A 24927-nucleotide genomic window follows, 5' to 3' on the forward strand; every position below is an offset into this window, starting at 1 on the left:
GAGACTCAGAATCAGTGGGGGCTGTTAGACCTTGACTCGGACTTGAATGTTGGGTCCACACTCAGACCCCACCCAGGAGGTGGCCTCCCCCACAATGCAGATTCCAGCTCTTGGGAGAAATGTCTCCATCTCCTTGTCCTCATCTTGTAAAAAGACAGCTCGTTCCCCAAGCCCAGGAATCGGGACAAAACACAGTACAACCACATAAGAAAAATAACTTTGTTATTAAGCATAGATAATCTTATCAAAAGTACTTCATAGTATCATATCCATAACTGTTTGAATATTAGCTCAACTGTGATATGGACCTGTTATAAATAATGAACCCAGCTACTGAAGTACAGGACAGGTCACTGCGAAACAAAAATGGTCGTGACACACACAGAATCCTCTAGGGCACGCGATTTCGAGATCTTGGAAAGAACGCGGAGGGTCTCTGGAGGTTGTGTTGAAGGATCGCTCTTCTATGCTTTCCCTAAAGCAGTAATATTTTTTGAAGGAGCCTGTGAAGTCCAAGATTTTATGCTTTAACAATTACAGGCATGGGTTTTTTTTTTTTTTCTTCCTTCAAATGGAAAATTATTTTTTGATTTGTGGGGAAACACACATGCTGACCGTGCCAGGAAAAACTTCATTTATTTCCCTGAATTTGTTACTAATAACTTGAGATGGCTCTGTTCTATTAGCTGTTTGGCTTGGATTCCCACAAATGGGAATGAATTTCCTTTTCAGGAAGGTTATCGGAGAGATGTTAAGGTTGCACAATGAGGCTGCTGTCTCTCTGTGACAGGCCAGCCTTGGGGGAGCAGGGAAGGGACCGTGATACCCAAAGCATGATGAGGGACTTGCTCTTGGTGCAAGGAGAAGCCTGGGACCTAGTCACACCCATGATCTTCCCCTGCCTTCCTGGGAAAAGCCATCACAGGGCAAACAGTAGTTGTGAATCCTGGAGAAGGAGCATGACCAGAACCGGGGTGCCCTTCACCTGGTCTTTGCTGGGGTAATACTCCTGCCCCTATGCCGATGTGCATTTGTACCCCCACGCTCTTTGGCACAGGAAAGCTTATAATTTCTCCTTTTGGGATTGGGGAGGGAGGGAGGATTTTCCTAAACTAAAATATATGCCCTCCTTGAACTACTTTCAACAGCAAGTTTTTATTGCCATGGCTTTCCAAAAACAAAAGCAATGATTAGGTCCCTATTCTAAATTCTAGGTATCAGGGTGTACAAAATGAGAGTCAACAGTTCTACAAAGTTCCCTTCCCCCCATCGAACATGGGGATGGACGTGGCTTAGCAAAGCAGTAGCAAATTTTACCCCCCATTAGGTTTTGAGAAGCCCTGTTCAAACAGTGAGCTTTGACTTTCCACCCATAACCTAAAGATACATTAGGATTAACAGTGATTATGTTTTTCTCTTTGAAAAGTATAATTTGGGCATACCGAGTACCGATTTGGTCCTGAGTAGCAGTCCAAGTTCTGAAGATCTGAGGACGAAAATTATAATCTGCTCTCATCTTGCAGACTGAAATTATACAACACAGGTTATTGGGTTTTGCTGGAGATTATGATCTAGAGTAGGCTCACGAATTCCAGAGATTATTTCCTTCAGTTCCTTTTTCAATATATTATCCTCGCCTCTGGCCAAACATGCAGTTTGGATGCATTTTAGGAGCATTTGACAATAAAGGAGTTTATATTTCTAAACACAAGTCCTCATTAAAAAAAGAAATCAAAGACAGATCTAATCATTTTTCATAAGGCCTGTAAATAATTTTGCTTTAGCACTCATCCATCCACACCCTTTAAATATTGTGCTCTGCAAACAGGCAACGTTAAATGCGTTCCAGATGGGAATCAACAGCTGCTTAGCTCAGCTCTCCATGAGCCCTGGGGTTGGCGAGGCCCTTGGTTGTGACGATCGGACTCTGGAGAGACTGCAGGGGGAGGGAAAATGCTAGAAAAGGAGCACTGAGAAGGTGTTTGCTTGTCGCTGTGACTTTCTGGTGGGCTGGCCACTGGGGGTTTTGTATGAGGAAGAGACAGCAGGGCCAAAGGTCCGCGAAAGGACCAGCCAGCGGCCGACTGACTGGAGTCAGGGCTAGTACCTTGATGGCGACAAGGAAAGGCAGGCTGGTGTCACGGGACCCTCGCAAATGGAAGCCCTTCCTGGCTTTCCGGAGAGAGACTGTTGCAAGGTGGCAGTCTCCCCCACGCCAACAGCGCTCTCTTAGACAAGCTTTCCCAGCAGGAGAGCGAAGTGATGGGCAAAAAGGAAAAAGAGAAGTAAACAAAACACCTCCCAGAAATAGGGGGAGAAATCGCAGGGAAGAGGGACCCCACCACGAGCAGGTGCGAGTGTGCCGGTGACCGTCCATGGGGCTCAACAGAGGGGGGACGGGCCCCCGATCAGGTAGCTGCATTTTTGGGTGGCAGATGCCAGCTTCCTGGAGGGAAAACCATGTGCTCCCCTTCAAAACCAAGAGTTTCCGTGGTCATGTTCCAAAGAAGCAGATGCTTCTGCTGGTGTCTTCATGGTTCACTCTTGTTTCTGTTTTCAAGGAACCTGAGGAAGTCTTTTCTGATGTATGTCTCCGTCTGGGACCCAGAGGTATATGGGCGGCCACAGACTCACTGGCAGCTTCGAGAATACACCCCTTTCCCAGCCGCTCCCCACCTCTGCTGAGGAAGGGGGAGAAGGAGAAGGCCTGTGAGAACTAGAACTTGGATAAAATGATGGAAAAATAAGGAAAAATGGGAAGAGTGGGAAGGAAACTTCTGCCAAACAAGAAACATTGTTATTTCCCCCAGCATCCAAGAGAACTTCCAATAGTGTGTTACTCTCTGTGTTGGCGAGCTTCGCTGGCCTCAGACAAGGGGTTCCAATTCCCAAGGAGAGCAAACAGACTTGCCTCTGCGGATTCTGTGGGGATCCTGCTCGAGGCTCTCCTTCTCCCTCTCCGAAGACCCAAGCAGACACCTCCTTCCAGCCTCCGGCTCCAGTGCACATTGATATAAACAGGATCGCGGCGTAATGGTCCCTCCTGGGCACCCAGTCAGAGGCGGGCCATTCAGCGGGGTTCCCTAAGGGTCAGCCACTCTCGTGTAACGATCCATGACTTAGTGATCACTTAGCTTTAAAACGTCTTGGCAAACCGGGAGCCCATTATTTTAATGGGAATCCAGGCGCTTCATTCATTTACTTTGTTTTGAGAAGAGGATTTACTCCTACAGCAAGAGGAACAAACGTACAGAGATGCGTGGCATAAACCCTTGAGCATCATTTTTGAATTTAGAATGTGGTAACTTACAGGACAAGAAATATAAGACTAGAGTTTCCCTGCATCGTCTCTAATCTCTGCTCCTTCTTATCTCCCTCCTTCCTTTAATCAAAATTGGGAAACAAGGTTGGACAAGAGGATAGAATATTTAAAAATATATTAGTTTGACAAGGAAAAAGAATTATACACCAAGGTAAATATACAATGTTGTTTTCCCCTTTTAATTAAAGAAAGCTAATTTTGATACTGGGTAATACTCGGTTTTGGACACATACCTTCTTCTTTTTTTTTTTTTTTTAATAAGTAACCTCATATGTTCTCAGAGCTCATCTTGCCACTATTCCCTTTTGGATATTTTGCCAAACTTTGAGACACTGTGAGAGTACGTAACTCAGAAATTCAGAAATTCATGAATAAAAAGGTAGAAAAAGGATAGCTCCTGTGTCTCCCCCCACCCCCCACCCCCGAGCCAAGCTGGCTGTGGAGGGAAGCATGGAAAATTAATGACTTACTCCCTCATGTGTCTGGCAGGGGACACTGAATACAGTATTTGGAAGGAGAGCAGGAGGGAGAAGGCAGGAAAAGAGTTAAAGAAATTAAAGTTGTATCTTTTCAGGTCTCCAGTGGGTATTTTTTTTTCCTTTTTCTTTTTTTGTATAGGATTTAACTGCAGGTGAAAAACACTTTTCTCCTCCTTTGGCATGACGGTAACGGGACATGCTAAGGATAAAAGTCTCTGGTGGGTCCCAAGTCCCTCATCTCGGTTCTTTTTGGGTACTCGTCTCCAGAGCCAAAGTCCATGGTTTCCGGGTAGCTGGAAAATTCCTGAGGTAAAGGGAACTCCTCCGCTGACGAGTGTGTCCGGTGCCCAAACACCTTCTCCTGCAGCTCGGCGATGTCATTGCGGATGTCAGCCAGCATAAGTAGCAGGAAGTCGAAAGACCCAGGGGGTCCCTGTGCACAGGAGAGGAATCAAAGCCAGAAGACCACAGACTCAATCCTGTGCAAAGCCACAGCTTCTGTGGACGCCATGATTTGCTACTCCTCCCCCGGATGAATGGTAACTACTTCATTGACAACTCTGTGTCCCAAATGGAGTAAACATAACTACTATAGTAGCCACGTGGGGTGGGGGGGCGTTCTTAAGATCACCTCCTAATACCTTCACCTCCCGTATGAGCTGCGGTGACACAGTCTCTCTCCTCCCTCCGAATTCTCAGCTACATCAAATCTGGTAGAATGAAAGAATATGAGAAGAGCCCTCCTACGTTACTTTCCAAAGAAAATGGGGTAACACAGAGTAACACAGATGTGGGGATTCCGGGTTTGCCTGGGTGGCTCAGTTGTTAAGTGTCTGCCTTCAGCTCAGGTCATGATCCCGGGGTTCTGAGTTCAAGTCCCGCACTGGGCTCCCTGCTCAGCAGGAAGCCTGCTTCTCCCTCTCTCCCACTCCCCCTGCTTGTGTTCCCTCTCTCCCTGTCTCTCTCTCTGTCAAATCAATAAGTGGGGTCATTAAAAAAAAAAAAAGAGGTTGGGATTCTGTTGGGTCTGAATCTCAGCTCTGTGGCCTACTAGCTAGTCTTGGGCAAGTTACTCAGTTTCTTTGGGTTTCCATCTCCCTATCTTTAAAATGGAGATAATAATAATCTCAATATCATAGGGTTTCATTAGTGAGGATTTAAATGAGTTAATAAATAAAGGGCTTAGAGCATCATAAATGCTCTAAATGTTATCTTTTAAAAAAGGAAACAACTAAGATGTTTTTAAAGGTCATTGACTATAACTGTGACCTGAATGCAGCTGAAAGTATGTTGTAAAGACATCCATTCCCTATTGACCAGGAAAGGTCTAAGGCCTTCCTAATTTTTCTATGGATTGAACATTTTTTAGCATTGTATGGCATTTGTTAACCCTTGACTTCTACGTAGCACCGTGCGGGGCACGTCAAAATAACGCATGAACGGGCAAGGTCAGGGCTTGTTAGTGGCTTGCAGTAAACATCTTTATTGCCTGTGGCCTCTGATGCTGTAGCTACCACCTTTGAAACAGCGACTCCATCTGTAAAGCACTTACAGGTAGACAGTGTTTTGATATAACTGATGCTCCTTTCAAGGGTGGAAGCTCAGATTACACTTGCCATGGCACAGGTGAGTGGACAGAGAGATGCCCAGGGGTGCTAAGGATGGCCAGGATCTGATGGCTTATCCGTGGAAGGGCTGGGTGAGAGCCCAGACCGCCTTCATCTAAGCTGAGGCTGTCTGTCTTCAGAAAGGACACTGATCTTTTCAAAAGCAATGGAGTTGCTTGAATTTCCCATGCTTTGGTTACTACTAAGGTTCATTTTTTAATCTCCCAGACACCAACGTGTATCCAAGCCAATTTATTCTCAACGGGCCCAAGAAGCCGTGCAGGTCTCTGCGTTTTTTGTTTTTTTTTTTGGGAAGAGCTGGTCATCGGATCTGCTTGAGTTGCAGCGGTGGCTATACTCGTAAGTGTTCAGAGTTAGGAGAGCCCTGTCTGATGTTTTAGGACATACTCGGAAGTAGACTCATAGCATATATATATATATATATATATATATATATATATATATATATATATATATATTTAAATCTTAAGAGAAGATCTTCCACATAAAGACTAGCCATGTTAAAAGAAAAAGAAAAAACCCAGAAAACAAATTAAAAAGAAAATCACAACCAGCTCTTAAAGTCCTCTGAGATTCTCCTCCTCACCCCTAAGTTCCCCTTGGGTAGGCTGAGTACTGGCTGGAAGGGGCTGGCTGTTGGCCAACTCAACAGGCTCATCAGAGCTACATCCCTGAGGACATTACCGGAGGGAGGGGGGCAGATAGTGCTACTCACTGGCGACCCTCTGGGTCCAGGAGCTCCTCTCTCTCCCTGCAAGCAGAAAGGTCACATTAGCTTTGTGGACCACGTGGGATGCCTCCCCCAGGCTCCATGGAGATCCCCGCCATCACTACTGCCCTACATAAACAAGTATTTTCTATCAGAAACAAATGGAAGCTTGAAGCTGGACTCAAGGGACCCTTTGTTTGAACAGAACTGCTGGGGTCAAGAGTCTCTCATTCAGATTTCCCCTGGGGCCATGGATTTTCAAACCAGACCTGACCAGAGGAATGCTTGTATTTCCAGGCAACAGTGTGCAATATCTCATCAACTTTCTAGAGTAACGCATGCTGACTTATTTGTGGGGTGAGACGCAGGCAGCCCAGGAACTGAATGCACCCACTTGCAGAGACGGGAGCTTTTCCTGTTCTTGACGTAAACACGTCAAAGGTGTGGGAACACACCACACAGCCCTGCTGAGGAGCACCGGCCCAAGAGAAAGACCCCTGCTGCACGGGGCTTGTGTAAAATGTATAGGGGTGCTCATTCTTAGGGGTGGTTTTTGGGTTTTTCTTTTTTAATTACATTTGTTTGCATCTTAGATTTTCTTTCTAGCTTGGAGGAAAAAGAGTGTCTCAATTTTGCAACGTGCGAACTGGGGAGAGGAAACAGTGCTCAGGCTTTACTCGATGCCTGCCCAGTAGGTTGTAACTGGGAAAACCTGGGCTATAAGGACCACTCGGAAGACTGACCTTAGAGCCGTCTCTTCCTGGTGCACCTGGTGGACCCTGCAAGACAAAAGGATCTTGTTCAATAGAAGGAAAACGCATGGGAAAAGAACGTGTTGTCCCCAGAAGCAGTAAGTGGATCTCTGATAAAATACTGACCACGGGGCCCCTCCGGCCTTGCTTAATGTGGGACAGATCAGGAGATGGTCCCATGGGTCCCATCGAGCCCCGTGGGCCAGGTTGCCCGGGAGGTCCTGGGACACCGGGGAAGCCCGGGCTTCCTTTTGGTCCCGGTGAACCTGTAATCAAAAAAGAGCTCGTTAGATCTACATCCCATGAGGACAGGGGCTCTGGGTGTCGGGGAGCTCTTTGCAGCCATGTCTCCTTGCGATCTGCCATCTGCCTTCTGACGTCTCTACAGGCATTTTAAACTTAACATGATCAGAATTCTCCATCCTTTTATAATCGTTGTAGACCACATTTCTCCAAAAACATCTCGACACCCCTTCTCTGTAAGAGAATTAACAGCTTACTTCATTGTGTACCACAATACTATACAATGTCTCTGTGTATATATTAGATATGAATATATACATTAGCTGTACATCAAATCTAGATGTATATAACTGTATCCATACACACATATACACAACATGCACACTCCATACAGGTTTAGGTAGTTGTTTACGGGTACCGTTCTTCTCTGAATTTCCTGACATCTTAAAAACTGGGAGATTTCCTACAGAAATCTGGATTTCTGGCATCTGTTTGAAGATGGGAAGAACTAAAGCCTGGACCACTATCTTGCCATTGGCACAATGGTTTGGTTACTCCCCGCTGCTCACAGGCTGCCCCTTTCTTCACCTGTGTCACCGGCCAGGTCCCTGTAGACATGGTGGGTTTTGTTTTTATTTCTTTTCTGCAGCCTAATGTGACAGAGCACTGGGGGTATTTGGAGTTTAGGATCAAGCCGTAGGGCTGCTTTTGTGGCTGTCTGAGGGCCAGCGCGTGTCCATACTGATCATGGAGGCTGACGGGGGACTGACCTACAGGCCTCACCTACCTTCACCTACGCACACGGAGAGTTGGAAACAGTCTCTCTGGCGTGGCTGTTAAGTTGTGGGGCAGCACCTGGGTGCAGACCTCAGGACATTCGCTTCTGCCTTAGGCCCTGAATGTCAGCGGGGGGCAGGGGGCGGGGGAAGGGGGGTGAGTGCCAGGAGAATTCTTTTCTTCATTGTAGTAAATGACACACACAGGTGGTTATTTTACCTACTTTAAGGTGGACAGGTTAGTAGAGTTAAGGACATTGACCTTGCTGGTGCAACAGATCTCTGGAACCTTTTTATCCTGCAAAGCTAAAGCTCTGTACCTACTGAACAACAAGTCCTCATCTCCCTTCCCCCAGCTGCTGGCAAGCACCACTCTACTTCCTGTCTCTATGAACCTGACTGCTTCGATGACTTACTAGTAGAATCCTATGGGATTCGTCTCTTGCGACTGGCTCACTTCACTTAGCAGAACGTCCTCAAAGATCATCCGTGTTACAGCGTGCAACAGGGCTTTCCTTCCTTTTAAGGCTGAATGATATTCCCCTGTTGTATATACCACCTTTGGTTTACCCACGCATCCTCTGCGGGATGCAGGTAGCTTGGCGTACAGTATGCAAACATCTCTTTGAAATCTTGCTTTTGATTCTTTCGGATATTATACCCACGTGTGGAATGCTGGGTCATATTAATATCACTTGTAATTTTTTGAGGAACCTCCACCCTGTTTTCCGCAGTGGCTACACCAGTTTGTTTTCCAACCAACATGGTGCAAGGGGTCCCTTTTCTCCACATCCCCACCAACACCTGTCCTGTTCTTTTTTATTTTTTTAAGTTTTATTTATTTATTTGACAGAGAAAGACACAGCGGGAGAGGGAATACAAGCAGGGGGAGTGAGAGAGGGAGAAGCAGGCTTCCTGCCAAGCAGGGAGCCTGATATGGGGCTTGATCCCATGATGCTGGGATCATGACCTGAGCTGAAGGCAGAGGCTTAACCCACTGAGCCACCCAGGCGCCCCCTGTTCTTTTCTTGACAGTGGCTCTCCTGATGGACGTGAAATGATGCCTTGCTGAGTTTGCATCTCTCTATGACGAGTGGTATTGAGTGTCTTTTCACGCGCTTATTGGCCATTTGTATACCATCTCTGGAGAAATGTTTATTCAAGTCCTTTGCTTTTTTTTTTTTTTTTTTTAAGATTTTATTTATTTATTTGACAGAGAGACACAGCAAGAGAAGGAACACAAGCAGGGGGAGTGAGAGAGGGAGAAGCAGGCTTCCCACCGAGCAGGGAGCCTGATGTGGGGCTCAATCCCAGGACCCTTGGAATCATGACCTGAGCCAAATGTAGAAGCTTAATGACAGAGCCACCCAGGCACCTTTGCTTTGCTTATTTTTATATTTTATTTATTTATTATATAAATATATAATATATTTTTATCCCCCAGGGTACAGGTCTGTGAATCGCCAGGTTTACACACTTCACAGCACTCACCATAGCACATACCCTCCCCAATGTCCATAACCACACTGCTTACTTTTATATTGAGGTTATTTTTTATTGTGGAGTTGTAGGTTTTTTTTTTTTTTTTAAATTTTCCTATTCTGGATATTAACCCTTTATCAGATAAATGATTTGCAAATATTTTCTCCCCTCTGTAGAATGTCTTTCACTCTGCTGTTTATATCCTTTGTTGCACAGTTTTTAAGTCTGATGTAGTCCCCTTGTCTATTTTTGCTTTTGTCACCTGTACATTGGTGACAAAAGAAATACCCAAGAAATCCTTGCCAAATCCAACACCATGAGGCTTTTCTCCTATGCTTTCTTCTAGGAATTCTATAGTTTCAGATCTTACATTTGGATCTTCAGTATATTTTGAGAAAATTTTTATATATGGTTCACGAGAAGGGTCCAACTTCATTCTTTTGCATATGGAACAATGTGAGTTTTAACCTGTTTTCGCCTGTTGACCCTGTGAGGGTGTGGGCTATGTCCTAATTGTCCACACACTTGCAGACTCCCAAGTGCATACACACTCTTTAGGAAACGTTTCACATCAAGTGAGCAGAGTGAAGACGGTGGGCTGATTGCTGTGCTAGAATCGTTCACCAGCAATGTCTGTTTGAAATGCATACAGTCATACTTGTTGAAAATCCCGAGCTAGCTCCTACTAGTGACAAAACACAGCAACTGGATGCAATAATCTTTAGGCATCGGAAAACAGAACAAATCAAAGAAACAAAAACTTCCGATTTTTCATATTTGGGGAAGTCTTCTTCTAGCTCACAGCATAATTAGGCCAAAGTTAAAGGCAGTCAGTGTTCTCTCCAAACATGTTTCACACCCTGACTCTCAACGCTGGTTCCAGGCACATCCTGAAAAAGTGTATCTGGGAAGGGGACCAGATTCCTCCTATAATTAAAAAATACTTCACCTCCAGTAGCACAAGGACAGGCCAGAGGTAACGTTTTGCTTTTATCTACACAATCAATGAACTTCAGAGATCACTGTGTATCAAGTGTCCTTGGGATGTGGGGCTTGGATGGGCGAATGGCAACCTCTCATGCATAACAGTGGGGGTCGGGGAGCAGCGGCCACCCCCTCCCCGCCAAAGACAAAGGATTCCAACCCTGTGTGGTTTCCCTTGCTGACACTCCAGTCTGTGATTCATCATAAGCCCTGGGACTGGACTTTTACTTATGGGTAAGAGAAACCTGATTTATGTCTCTAGCTGCCCCAGTACAGCTCAATGGAGGATATTGCAAACTGATGCTGGAAGTAGGAGAGAGAAAGAAAGGCTTGGAGGACAAAGTAAGGACCCAGTCCATTGCTGAAGTTAGTCCTCTGTTACTCCCTGCTCCATCAAGGACCCTGGACAGCTCAAACTGTTAGAAACCAGACGGCAGAATTGGAAAGGAAAGCTAGCAAGTCGTTCATTAAAAAGACAGTCAGCCAATGGCACCCTTGTTTCTCCTTCATCTGTCCTTGTTGGAGTGATTTGTAGACTGGCCTGGAGATGAACTTCCTCTCTGGAAGCAGAGCAAGAACACACTCTTAGAGAAGGGTGGGAACTCCGAGTTGGGATCAATCTGCAAGGAAACCCACATCTACTTAGGAACAGCAAGAGGCTGCTTGTGGGAGGGGCTGGAGAAAACTCCACTTGTCCCAGAGGACCTCAGGCCAAGGGCATGAGCAAGAGGATAAACCAAGGTCCTGGACCAGTCCTTGTTCCCTGTATAGACTGAGACCCAGGGCACCTGTGTTTGGCAGAAACGAGATTAAGATATAAGTGAAAAAGAGAAGAAATAAATAGTCTGGAAAGAATTTGGAGCCTTTGTTGTTGGTGAACTTTCGGTCTCAAATCTGTCCATATTCTTCCTGCTTGAACAAACTGTCCCACTCTTCCATGTCCAGGTCCAACCCAGGTCCTGGGATCCCTGCGGACCATCACTGTGCTCTCTCCCTTCCGTAAGCTCCCGCAGCAGGAAGCTTCTTTTCACTTACTTAGGGGCAAGCAGATACTGTTTTCTTCTATTTGCTTTTGCTCTTTGTTTCTTGTCTTTCTCACTGGAAGGCCAGGAGGTCACTCATAACACCTAGCACACTACCAGGCAATGACAATCAGGGAAAAGGCAGTCTGTGTTTTAGACTCATCTGCTCACACTGACATCATTTCCTTTATTGGTGTGGATAAGATTCTGTTGATCTATCTTATTTGTGGAGGGACTCCTCATAAAATAGAAAACATCATGTAACTATTTTTTAAAGTTCTCATTGTAGGGTGCCTGGGTGGTTTAGTCAGCTGAGTGTCTGCCTTCACCTCAGGTCATGATTCCAGGGTCCTGGGATCGAGTCCCACATTGGGGCGGGGGGTGTCCCAGCTTGGCAGGGAGTCTGCTTCTCCCTCTTCCTGTCACATACCCTCCTTGTGTGCTTGTGCTCTTTCTCTCTCTTTTTCTCATAAAAATAAAATATAGAAAACCCCTCCCAACTCATTGTGTACTTCCTAATGGAAAAATGGGACATTTGGGATTGTCTTCAAGTGATGATGGTGGATGCCTAAAGCAAAATGCTGCATGCGAGAAGCCAGGCAAGCAGCACACTGTGATGAGATTCCAGTGCTCTGAAGTTCTAGAACAGAAAAAACTAGTGATAGAAAGCAGGTCAGTGGTTGCCTACAGTTGGGGACAGGGGGATAGATTGCAAAGGGGCTCAAAGGAACTTTTTGGGGTGATAAAAATATTCTGTATCTTGATGTAGGGTAGTGGTAAGTAAGCGCCTGATGGGGGATGTTTATTTTCTTCAGAACTTGTTGGACTGATTAGAATGGTACGTGTTACTGTGTATACTTGTATCTCAGTAAAGTTGACTGAAGAAAAATAGATCGATGCAAACACACACACACACACACACACAAACACGCACACACGTAAACATATAAAGAAACACAGATGTGCGTGTGTTCACAAATAGGGGAAGGACGAAGAAAGGCTGAGGAGTAGCAGGGAGGGGACGGGGATGGCCGTGGGGGTTACGGCCGGCTGACGTGCCCCCGTGGGTTCCTCACCCAATTCTGTTTTTGCACATTAACACTCAAAATTAAGTCTTCATTTTGTTTCTCCGTAACTGAAGATTATCTCTAAGAATCTTACCCAAGCCCAGGACAATGACCTTCTTCTTCTCGATTTCTCCCGGGTATGAGGCTTTCTCAGGCTCGAGGACCCAGTGCCCCCAGGCTTCTCATGACAGGGGGCTGAGAGCTCCCCCGACTCCCGCCGCTGCCCTCACCCTCACAGTCTGAACCTGGGCCGGCCCCCACCCAGGGTGGCTTCTGGAAGGCCGCGGCTCGTGGCTCCGTCACCCTCCTCCGCCCTCCTCCCCACTCACCAGGAGGGCCCTGGCCCCCAGGCAGCCCAGGAGGTCCCGGGAGGTAGGCGTTTGAGGCCAGCACTTTGTTGCCCGTGATGTACTTGCCCAGGTCGGCAGCGCTGCTGGGGAGCAGGGCGATCTGTGAGGAAGAGGATCTCTGGTCAGGAAGTGATGGCTCCAGGCCAGGAAGACGGTCGCATCTGTGTGTTTGCGGGGGCTGCCAGTCCTTCTGGTGGTCGTTCCCCTCCATCCTCAAAGGGGTCTGGGGGTCTGCTTCCAAATCCAGAGGCCTTCCAGTGAACATGACTTGAGGGAGATCCCTTGGCTGATTAGTGGATAAACCTGGACAGGCTCTAGATAGTCTAGATATCATCACTGACTCATTATTACCAAACTGATAGAATTGACCTGTTTCAGACATTCCATTTGTTACTTTATTTAGTACCTACTATGTGCCAGGCCCTGTGCTTGGTTATAAGGCGACAATGGCGATCAAGTCACGGCGCCTCAGCCTTGGGGGCCAGGACCGAGAAGGTGGCCTGCGGTTCACCTACACACTCAGGTGTTCGGGAACAAGTGGCCAACAGTGCCCAGGATGGAAAAACAGGTCTGCAAAGTTTTGGACACTCCTACCTTCAAAAGGTGGTGCCTAACTTCCGCCCTCTGAGGGTGGGCTGTACTTACTCACCTCCAATAACTGGAAAATGGCGGAAGTGACGGGGGGTAACTTCTGAAATGGGGGCATAAAATGTATCATGGAGGCTTCCTCTTCGCTTTCTATCCTAGGTCATGAGCAGCTCACTCTAGGGGAAGCCAGAGGGGCCACCCAGACAGATGACCTTCATGGTCCTTGAGGTCAGGTAAGCTGTGTGAATCCATGAGACCTTCTGGGAGAACTGAATGCTACAAACCTACAGTTGGTTACCAATAAAGAGAACATCACCAGCCACCTTCAGGGCTGTGGGGATTTAATGGGAAATGTAGGTTAGATGTCCAGCACAGGACCTGGAACATAGTAAGTGGAACATAGTGAGTGGTAGTTCGAGTCTCTGGTAGTTCGAGTCTCTGTCTTCCAGGAAGCTAATTTGGCAGGGCAAAGTCAGGGGGAGAAAGGCACATTTATGGGATCATAGCTAACCTCTCCAGAAGGCTTACTCTGGATCCTGGAGGCCCATAGAAACCAAGTATCTGAGATTTTCTGGAACATGTTACAATCTGTCCCTGTATCCTCCTGGAGGAGGCCCTGCTTGGAAACCCTGTGCCCAGAGAGCAAGAGATTTCAGGAGAAATAGTGTGGCAGAGCTCCTCCCTAGCCTTGGAGTGCTCTGACACCCCATAGCCGTCTTTAGATCTGAGAGTTCAAGCCTGGGGGTTGGGATCAGCTCCCTTTGCTCCCCAGGAAAAGCCATGAGGTGATCCAGTAAATGTCTCCGCTTCCCGTCTGACCTCCTGCTGGGTGGTTACAGCCCGGTTCCCCTCAGTTCCCCAATGCGATGCATCAGTGGGATGCGTGGAAAGTCAAGGTGCTAGTGTTTTGGAGGCAGATGTCCAGGGTCCTTGGCTTGACTTTGCTGCACAAACACAGCAGAGGGTGGGCTGGTGGGACGCAGGTGTTTGCGAAGGTCATAGTAATGTAGGAAGAGTCTACGTTAGCCTGGACTCCAGTCGCTGGAATCATGAATATCATTATCTCATATTAACCTTCGTAGTAAAGCATCTACCTCATAGAGCTGTTGGTAAGAATCAGGCAGGTGCTGCTGTGAAGCACTTCGTAAGCATATATAATTAACATTATGCATATAATTAATGTTATTTAGGGGCTCTTGAGGGGCTCAGTTAGTTAAGCCTCTGACTCTTGGTTTCAGCTCAGGTCGTGATCTCAGGGTCATGAGACTGGGACCCGCATGAGGCTCTGCGCTCAGTGGGGTGTCTGCTTGAGGGTCTCTCCCTCTGCCCCTCCCCCCATGCTCATGCTCTCAAGTAAATATTTATTTACTTATAAATATTTTATTTATGTATTTGTCAGAGAGAGAGAGAGAGAGCGAGCATGTGCACAAACACAGCCAGGGGGAGCAGGAGGCAGAGGGAGAAGCAGGCTCCTGGCTGAGAAAGAAGCCCAATGCGGGACTCGATCCCAGGACCCTGGGATCATGACCTGAGCTGAAGGCAGCCGTCAACTGAGCCACCCAGGCATCCCTCAAATAAATCTTTAAAAAAATGTTGATTGGTAAGCATTTACAAAGCTCTAAGTAGCAAACACTGTCTCAAGTCCTTTATAAATGTTAATTCATTTGATGGTCACGAAAACAGAGATAATATTGTCCTCCCCTTTTAATCCAGGGGAGGCACGGAGACGTTAAGTCACTTCCCTAGGGTCATACATCCAGCAGGTAGCGGGGCTAAGATGTAAACTTAGCTTATGTGGCCCTGGAATCTGTGTTCCCGACACCACAGCGAGCTGCCTCCCTCAGCGCTGCCAGCGATGCAGTGACTCCAGTCACTGCGGTATGGCTCAGGCTTCCCGGTGTCCTGAGAAGGGCCCTTCTGCAGAGCAGCTCGATCAAGGTAGCAGAGGAGGTCACAAACGACTGAGAAGCCATTTATTTGCCTGGCCCTAACGGCGGTGCTACAATGTGCAAAGGCAGACGGTGGGACGCAGGTGGGCATAGGCCTCCGAACCTGCACTGACCTCTAACTTTGGAGGCTCTGTCTGCTCCCCGCCACGTGGCAGCTGTTGGTGGACTCACACTGCGGGCCTGACTGCCCAGATAAGACAGCTGATGCAGGCAGGGCTTGATTCCGCACTGCCTGTATTCCCCTCATCTCCCAGTCAGTGGACTGCATAGTAGATGCTCAATAAACCCTTCCTGAGTCATCAGTCATGCTCTGCAGTCGCCCCCCACCCCCCCAATCAAAAAGTCCATGCAGCAGGAGCCCAAGGGGCTTTCTGGAAACTGGCTGCTTCCTCAGACATCCACCCCACTGACAGGCCTGGTGCCCTCTTTACGAAGTAAATGACGGATATTTTACTTATTCCCAAATCTCTCTTTCTAGCATAAACACTCCCCCCCCCCCCCCCCAAAGGGTCATCTGCATACAGTTTTTAAAAACTTTTTATCAGAAAATGAAAGCGCAGAATCTGGAAACCCCACAAATCTATATCCTAGCAAATGAGTATAAGGCATGCATCTTTTCAATGAAACCTAAGTCAAAAGACGGATCTTAGCCACTCACCAGAAGTCACCCTCCATGCGCTCTGACCCAATCACAGTCTCATCCTTCCTGTACCCCTCCCCCTGCCAAAAGTAACCGCTATCGTGATTTTAATGACTTCCTGTGTTTTAAAAATAAGTTAAAAATAACCTAACCATGCATGCCCACACACTCTGGTTTAGTCCTGGTCATTCTACAAAAATAACAGGTTTTTAAAATTTCTTTTAATCTGCAGGTCACTGCTCTACCTTTCTTTTCCTTACAATTTACCCATCAAGGAACCCATGGGGGTTCTGGAACTGTTGAGTTCCTCACAGTTGGGATTTTACTGACTATACTCATAGCACAATTCAGTATGTTTGCCTACCATGTTCTACCATGGGGTTGGCCACGGTCCAGGTCACCCGGTACCTACTTCTTGGCCAAAGTGTATTTGGGTAGATGTCCTACATTCTTTCCAAAGAACAGAGGGCATCTGTCCTAGTGAGATGAAGTTAAAATCCAATAGACAATCCTGTCCCCTGCACAGGGGCAGAAGCGTGGCCTGCCTCTTGGGCAGTGACTTGACTTCTCTGAGGATACCTGTATCTTTCTTACAGGGTCACGCTGGGAATTAAATGAGATCCTGGATGTAAGACTCCTCTATCAACTACAGAATGCAACACATGCTTACAGATGCCTTTAGAAGTGAGTTGCTCATCATGATGTTCTTTAAATGCCAGTATTAGCTCAGACTTGCAACGATGCGTTTGCAGAATTCAGGATGAGGTGGACCAATTTCAGTCTGAGTTACTGCATGAGTTACTGGAATACTAAGTGTGTGAGAGTTACCACATACTCATTTCTGGAGTATTAACTACATGGGAGTTAACCTCATGAGAGTTACTGGAGTACTAAGTGTGTGAGTTACTGCATGAGTCCTAAGTACGTGAGAGTTACTGGAGTACTAAGTGCGTGAGAGTCACTACATGAGTTACTGGAGTACTAAGAAGTACTTGCTACTGGATGGTTTGGAGCTCTACAGCAGTCCTTCAAGGTGGTGGGTTCTAGGACAGGAAAGCCAGATACTGATCAGCAACTGCATTTCCAAACAACCTGTGGGATTTAGTGGCACTGCACTATTCTGACGATCCTCCAGGCTGGAAAAAGCTTCCCTATAGCTCCTGGATTTTCAACCGTCCAGGAGAGGAAGCAGAGAGCTGCCTTAGGTCTTAAGATACTAAGCAACTGCCTCCCCCGAGCCCTAATCCTCTGGCCTATGAAATGTGAACTTACTTCTTCCCTGGACCCATTTTTGGATTTGCTCAATAAATGGTGACATCAATCCAAGTTTAACCGAGGGGATGTGTGGGATGTGTTTATGTGCTGCACTTACAGAGTGTTCTGCCTGATCTCCCGATTACTGGATCACAGACTGCTTTGGATCGTGTACAGGATACATGGACAGATCTTCGCCAACAACAAACGAAAGATCAGCAAAGCCACTGCCCTTCTCTGCCTATGGATCAGCTTATTTCCCTGGTAGCTGTGGTTCTCACGAAGGGCTGCGTGTGTGTTTGTGGAACATGGAAAGCCATATTGTCTTATGCTTACCCTTTGCCCTTTGGAGTAACAAAGTTAAACAGATTACATACATCTCCTTGATGTGCTAAGAGCCTCGGGCAGAAGCAATTAAACAAACAAACCCCTATGATTCTCAGCACAAGCGGGATTTTGGAGAACTGAGGGATCATAAATACCACTGAGCCAGGGCCAGGACGGTTGCTCAAGAAATCAGGTCCCCAGATCCGTCACGGGGGCATTACTCACAGCATAACAATGTTACTAGAAATCTGATAGTCTCTGCGGCATGCGTGGGAGCCTTTTAGAAAGTGACTCAGCCCTCATTCTTGTGGACACGAGGCACCCAAACGGCGGCTTTCCAATGTGAAAAAGAGAGCCGCTACGGAAATTCGCCCTCCGCTTACGGATGTTTACAGACAGGGTGTTCTCGTTGTAAAACCGAACCAGAATGTTAGATGAGACAGAACTGTGAAAGTCGGCCTCAGGACCGTGTGTCTGGACCTTCCTTTTACCCAGGGTTTCAACAGTCCTAGCTCAACCTCCTTATACCCCTGCCACGCGCCCCCCACCTCGAGCCCCGCTTCACAGTGACCTAACTGATCGCTTTCTTGCCTTCATGGGCGTGTTGCCCTTTGCACAGCAGCTCTGAGGGTGGACCGTCGGAGCAAAGTCTCAGTCCCAACCCAGCTGGCAGCGACCTTCCTGAACGTTCACGGAGATCGTGGGCAACAACTCGTTGTCTTACTGTTTCTCACTGTTCTTCCCTTTCCTCTCTGTCAAGTCCTCTTCCTGCGGGGCCCGGCTCGAACACGACGGCACGTACCTTCTGCTTCAGCTGCAGCACCGTCTGCTTCATCTGGTGGAACTCCTTGCACGTGGCACAGCAGCTTCCGGCCTCCACTGCGTTCTCGGACTTCTCGTTGTGCCCTGCGGGAGGGGACAGGGCTTGGGTGGGCTCAGGAGGCTACAGCCAGCCTCGCAAATGGCAGTCCCTGTGGAGGACGCGTGGACAATGGGCCGAGGGAGGGAGGGAGGGAGGGAGGCTTGTGATTTGCCAGTTCTCGGGTCATTGGCCGCACACCTGGGTCAGGGGGGAGATGGAGGCAGCCCCCCCCCCCCCCCGCCCCTGGCTCCCCCTACTCTGGCTTCAGCTGTTGCCAGTCAGGCACCCCAGTATTGTCCTCTTGCAGGAGTAAACATGGAAACTACTGCCCTTTTGTCAGTGCTTTTCAGGAAGTGTGATCTCCCAACCTGACATGATTTATTCTCCTCCATCTGAAGGCCAGCATTCACCATGCTGTCTGGAATGCAGCTGGGGACAGCCGAGCAACGTCCCTCTAAGCCACATCCTGTCCTCCTTGACTTGTGCTTTTCTTATTCCCCCTCTTCTGGGAAGCCCTCTCTGTGGTCCCAATTCACAGAAACCTATCAACGATCGAGACCCAGGTCTGACATTCCGCAAAGCCTGTCCTCTCTCTACAGAGACACTGTGGTCCTGACCTCAGGCCGCACTCACCACGTGTCCGCTCCGACGGCGGGGGTCTCTATGCTAACCTGCGGAGTGGCTGCCGGCCCCGGAGGTCAAGCCACCTAAGACCTGGACCTGCGGGGAGCTCACAAGGAGGGCATGCGCTACGTGTGAGGCAGAGCGTCGCAGGTTGAACTGTTCTGCCAAAATTCGTAGGTTGAGGCCCTAACCCCTAGGACCTCAGAATGTGACCTTATTCAGAAATAGGGTCGTGGCTGATGTGACAAGACGAAGTCCTACTGTTGCAGGTGGGACCACAGTCAGCGGGACTGGTGTTCGTAGAAAAAGGAGACATCAGGACCTAGATGCGCACCCAGGGCGGCCACCGCATGAAGATGAGGGCAGAGATCAGGCAATAGGGCAGGAGCCAAGGAGGGCCAAAGACCACTGGCGAAGGCCCCAGAAGCAGGGAGGGGCACGGGACAGATTGTCCCGCACGGCCCTCAGAAGGCACCAACCCTGCCGACGCCTTGGTCTCAGACTTGTAGCCTCCAGAACGGACAGGATGCCTTTCTGTCCTTGAAGTCACCCAGCTGGAGACGGTCTGTGGCAGAGCCAGCGAACGGGTAGGCGAGTTGGGCATTCATGCTCTCATGAACCTTCCTCACGTGGCCCGGCTGGTTTCTCCTATGGTGCTAGTCCCCTGCCTGGTGACCTATGTGGTGAGCAGTGTTTCTGTTCTTTGGGAGGGAAGAGGGTCTGGGGGCAACTTGGCGACTGAAATCTCTATTTACCTGCAGCACGTTGCGGGGCTCACCCGCCACACCTCATCACTGCATGTCACGGGAGGCCCGAGCCTTGGAGTACCCGTGCTGGGAACACACTTCTCAAGCCAGCAGGTTTGAGCGGGAAAAGCAGGCTCCATCTTTAAGTTACCGTAAGCAACTGGGTCGGCCAGTCAACCTACAGCACAGGTTTCGAGTGGCTGGAAAGAGCACGTGGATCTACAGGGCGCGGCTGTCTCTAAATCCACCTACGTACGCCAGGTAACGTGACCGCCTTGCTCCTCCCCGCTTCCTGGGCTGGCTGTCCGGTCGGGGGCTCCCCACCGACAGCGCGGTCAGCAGGTACACTCGGGGAGTCGCACTGACTCCCCCCGCAGCTGTGTAACACTGAGCTATGAGGCTGGGGAAGGTCTCTGCTCAGAGGAGGTCAACTGGGTTGGTTAAGAGCGTGGTTTCCCAGAGGCTGTTGTCCCCGCTGTGCAGCCCAGCTCTGGCATGACTAGCTCAGGAGTCTTGGGCAAGTTATCCGACCTCGACAAGCCCCAATTTCCTCAACCATAACACGGAAGAATAATTCCTGTAGCGGAGGGTGACTGTGAGGGTTAAATGAAGGTCCTGCCTGTGGGACAGCGGCCATGCCACCTGCCGGTAAAATATGGGAGCCAGTGCCGGGCCCAGGCTTCAGACCTACCCAGCCCTTCGCTTTGCTTTTGCCGGAGAATCCCAGAAGTCTTGAAGGAGAGTATTAACACGAACAGAATGAGGGGAAATGGACATTGGTACCTGAAAGTCATCTCACAAGTTGACTGATGTGGGTTTAGAGTTGCGGTTCCCTGAATCTGAGTCCAACACCGTTTCTACACATCAGGCAATCTCCTCTGGGCCCTTTGTCCCTGTGTGGTGTGCCAAACAGTCCTACTTGCCCACAGAGCCTGGGCTCCTGTGAGGATCCGTCGCCAACATAACTGAGCGACAGGAGGACGTTTCCATGCAGAGCTCACTAGGCGGGGAAGACCGACAGCCCCACCAACTCTGGTTGTGCTGATGGCAGGGAGCAGTGGACCCCCGCATAAATAGGGGACCCTGGCTCGAGGCTGACTAGGTTTGTCAGCGCTGAAGGATGGCTGGAGGACGTCCACCTCGGCCAACCTAGTGTTCCTCCATTCCGTCCTATCTACTGGTCGATTTATACAATCCCGTCCCGTAACCCACCTCTCTCGCTCATCCACTTGTCTGTGCGTCCATCCGCACGTCCATCCCTCCTCATTCCCCCGCTCATCCACCCATGGAGCATCTGCTATTTGCCAGGCCACGTGAGGCACTGAGAATGCAAAAAACAGATGAGGACACCTGCTTGACAATTTGCGACCGACCTCTGTAAGGAACTAGCCCCGCTGGCAGAGCCAGGCCATCATGAACACGAGTTAGAAGCCCATCTTCCTATTTCTATATTCTCAGAAATATACTATACTATATACTCAGCTGAATTTCTAAGTGTGGGTGTGATGAATGCAACCTGAGATATTCATGATTAGAATAAACCTCCCTACCAGGTTCTAGACTCTACTTCATTTAGATCATGGAATATTAGCATGGATGTATTTTGGGTTCAATCTCCTTTATAGATAAGGAAAGTAACTTGTTCTAGTTCCTCCAGAGGCCTGTGTGCACAGGCTGGGGGCTTGCAGGTCCTGAATCCAGCATTGTGGAGGAGGGCAGCGAGCTGGCTATGGGGTGTTCTGTTCAGGGTCCCTGAGTGCTCTCTGGGAGGCAGACTCCAGGAGCAGCACCGTCACTGCCCAGGCACCTGTTGCCAAAAATCTGAAATCCTGGGACTGGGGCCGAGTGCACAGATCTGTCAAAGCCCTCCATGGGACGCTGAAGCACACGTGTGCTCAGCCAGCACTCCCCCAGGGAGTAAGCTTTGCGGCGGGACTATGACCTGAGAACGCCTGGTCTGTTCTTCATCACTTTGTGTAATCTTTGGAACACAGACATCAAGATGAACTGTGTTGGTTCTGTAGACACAGAGCAATAGGGTAGCAGGGAGCAGAGGCTCTGGGGGAGTCAGATGATTGGTGCTTAAATCCTGATGTTGTCACTTAGTATCCTTTAGGTTGGAAGCCACAGCTTCTGGGCATGTTCCTCCAACAGTAAAATGACAAAGGCACTTATCACCTGGGTGACTGCCATGATAGCAAGGAAGACAGACCTGTAAGTTCCTAGGACAGTGCCCAGTACATGACAAGTGCTCCGTAAGTGTTATTGTTGGGGGTATTGAATTTTACAAAATAACAGATGTGGGATAGGGCTTTACATCATCCTCTGGAAAGAGCTCTCAGACAGCTCTAGGATAAATTGTGTGTGCAGGCCTGGAACATGCGATCTGTTCTGAATTGGGGCTCATTTATCCTGCAATTTGTCTACAGTAATATCAAACGTGGAGCTAAAAGAATCTCGTGTACGCTACGTTAATAATTCATTTAGAAATCTGGGAAGACATCTCTGATCCTGCATGTTTTCAGTCCTAGCAATTCATGCCGCGATCACCGAGCATCTCAAACTGTGACCACACTCACCTTAAGTGAAGGATTTACTCATCAACACTCTGCTCCCACCAGATCAGATTTTAAAGGTGCATTATCATTCATTAGCCACATGGGGGCATAGAGCTCTAATTTTTACTAATGCCGAGCAGGCTAGGCACCCCACAGCATTAGAAAAAGAATTCCTCAGATACCATATTAATAATATTTCAATAAGTCCAGAAACTAAAGGATATTCCCAACACCTTGCACATGAGCAATGTCACCAATGAACAGAGTTTGTTTGTTCTTGGAGCTTGACCGTGGAGGACTGTGCCCTGGCCGGCAGTTCTCAATGCCGGTGGTCCATTATAACTCCCCCATATGAAGGGGGGGAGAGGGCGGAGGTTAAAAAAAAAAAAATCCCATTATGTCGCACCCCACCCACCTGGGGGCTGCAGCCAGGGAACAGTATCAGCAATTTTTAAAGCTTCCCGGGTAGAGAACCACTGATCTATGGATTAGCAGATCTTGAAAATTACATGAAACACCTGGCTGTCCCTGACGCTTTGAACTGCTGGAGGGTCATGGTTGCTCTATCAGAAAGTAAACAGAAGTTGAAAAACAGGGCAGTAAGCTCATTACCATGGAGCCAATTGTCCCTAATTTGTCTCCCCATCAGTGCTGCACAGACTCCCTCGGGTGTCTACACGGGCTCCGGCTACATAATTTCAAAGCAAGCAAGCGACCGAGCGCGCCGTTCTGGCCGGGTAGCCGGGGGCTCGTGCCGCCAGGCCTGCGTGTGCGCTGCAACCTTTTACCCCCCACTGCTCTCTCTAACAGCGAGCTGAGGCTGTGTTTGATTTTAAATTCCTCGGACTATAACGTCACAGACATTAGACAATGCAAAGTTTAAAAAAAAGGGGGGGGAGGTTTTAGGTCCCATGTGTTCACATTCAATCATCATTATCTCTTCATCAAAAAAATAACCACGATGAAATATTAGGTTTATTAATCCATCCAAAACAGACGAAGCTGCTTAGCTGCCTTGCCTGGCCCCTGACTTCTCCGGTTGCTGAGTTGAGTATCTGCCTGGTCCTGATTCATCTGCTAGATACAGTAAGGAACGTTCTCGGCTTAGCTGTTGAAGCTGGGCATCAACTAGTTCTTGGAGCCTTGGGGCTCACTTAGATGAAGGACAAAGAAATGAGGGCAGTGCTGGGACTGGTCAGGCTTAGGTGACTCACGCTATACCCCACCACATTCTGGAAGGAACATGGGAGGGCTAGAGGGTCTGCAGAGCTCACATGGTCTGACACTCCTGCACTGTCTGCAGAGCAGGCAGCGGGGGCCCGGAACCTGCCCAGCCACGCTCCATGGTCAGTACCGCAGCTGCTCCTGCGGCCAGCTCTCCTAGCCCCCAGCCTATGGAATGTTCCAGGGCATCCCTGTCAAAGCAACGTGTCCAGGGTGCTTGCTTTTGTTGCCAGCACCATCAAAGCAACCCCCCACCTTCTGGGGGGCTCATCACTCGGGTTAAGACTCTCACACTCACGGCCTACGACATGCCTGTCCTTGCTCATAATTTTATCGACGGGTCTGGATTCCTCCTCTCTGTCCCTTCCCTCCTGATGTCCTTGGTTACTGGGGTTGGAATGTTTTTCTTAGCAAAACACTAAAACCAAATGCTCATCCCATGTGCGTGTGTGGTGAACTCAATAGACACCGGTAACTGAAAAATACGGAGAAATTCTTTTTCTAATGCTGCTGTCAGCGGCCCGGGAAGGGAGGGTGTGCAGTGTGAGCCAACAGACAGTGCTGTTTCAGCTTTGGCTTTGTTTTGTTTTTTAAACTGTTTGTAGCTGTTCTATGAAGAGGAGGCTGGAGAGAGAGAGGAGAAAGGGAATTTGCAGCCTAGGCTCATCTGTAAATGAGTTTTGTGCGACAATAAAGCTTGGCGGTAGAAGCACCAGGCGGTTCTTGCTAATTAGACAGACGTCTCCCACTGAAGCCACTGGAAACAGGAACAAATGGTCTCTCCGTGTGGCAGGATGGAGGACCCCTGCCCTGTTTTTGTTCATCAGAGGCTCTGCAATTCGTAGCAAATGGCTTCCCTCTGGACTTCCGGCTGCTTCATCTGGCGATGAAGACATCTTTGCCCGAAAGCCAACCAGACGATCTACCATGTTCAACCCCAGAGCTCAGGCCTTTGAGGTTAATACATTAGAACTTTCCAAACTGTATTTTTCAGGGCACTCTTGTCTGTGAGATGTTTATAGGCCTTTCTTAAGAAAATAATTTGGGGGGAATTTCAGGCTTAATCAAAATTAACATCTTTGAAAAAGGCAGTCTCTCTGAGCCATTCATGCACTTGGCCCATGTACCCCTAAGTGGGGATAGTAACGTGTTCTTCCCCAAACATCTGAACGCAGATGCTTCTAAAGAAAGGAAGGCTTGGGCACCTGGGTGACTCAGTCGTTAAACGTCTGCCTTCAGCTCAGGTCATTGTCCAGAGTACTGGGATCAAGTCCCACATTGGGCTTCCCGCTCTGCGGGGAGGCTGCTTCTGCTTCTCTCTGCCTGCCACTCTGTCTACCT

General features: G+C 48.5%; 1 protein-coding gene across 2 annotated transcripts in view; it reads right to left on the reverse strand.

The window, feature by feature from the left end:
• Positions 1-205: 205 nt before the first annotated feature.
• Positions 206-24927, reverse strand: part of CCBE1 (collagen and calcium binding EGF domains 1) — a 227994-nt gene continuing 203272 nt past the window's right edge. For both annotated transcript variants that reach the window (XM_059409763.1, XM_059409762.1), the window contains 6 exons: positions 18375-18478; positions 12794-12914; positions 7017-7156; positions 6882-6917; positions 6145-6180; positions 206-4234 (listed from right to left, as the gene is read on the reverse strand). In XM_059409763.1, coding sequence (XP_059265746.1) covers positions 4001-4234; positions 6145-6180; positions 6882-6917; positions 7017-7156; positions 12794-12914; positions 18375-18478 — 671 coding nt within the window. In that variant the 3' untranslated portion in view covers positions 206-4000. The remainder of the gene's footprint in view (positions 4235-6144; positions 6181-6881; positions 6918-7016; positions 7157-12793; positions 12915-18374; positions 18479-24927) is intronic.

This window comes from Mustela nigripes, chromosome 8, assembly GCF_022355385.1.
Source record: "Mustela nigripes isolate SB6536 chromosome 8, MUSNIG.SB6536, whole genome shotgun sequence".
NCBI lineage: Eukaryota > Metazoa > Chordata > Mammalia > Carnivora > Mustelidae > Mustela > Mustela nigripes.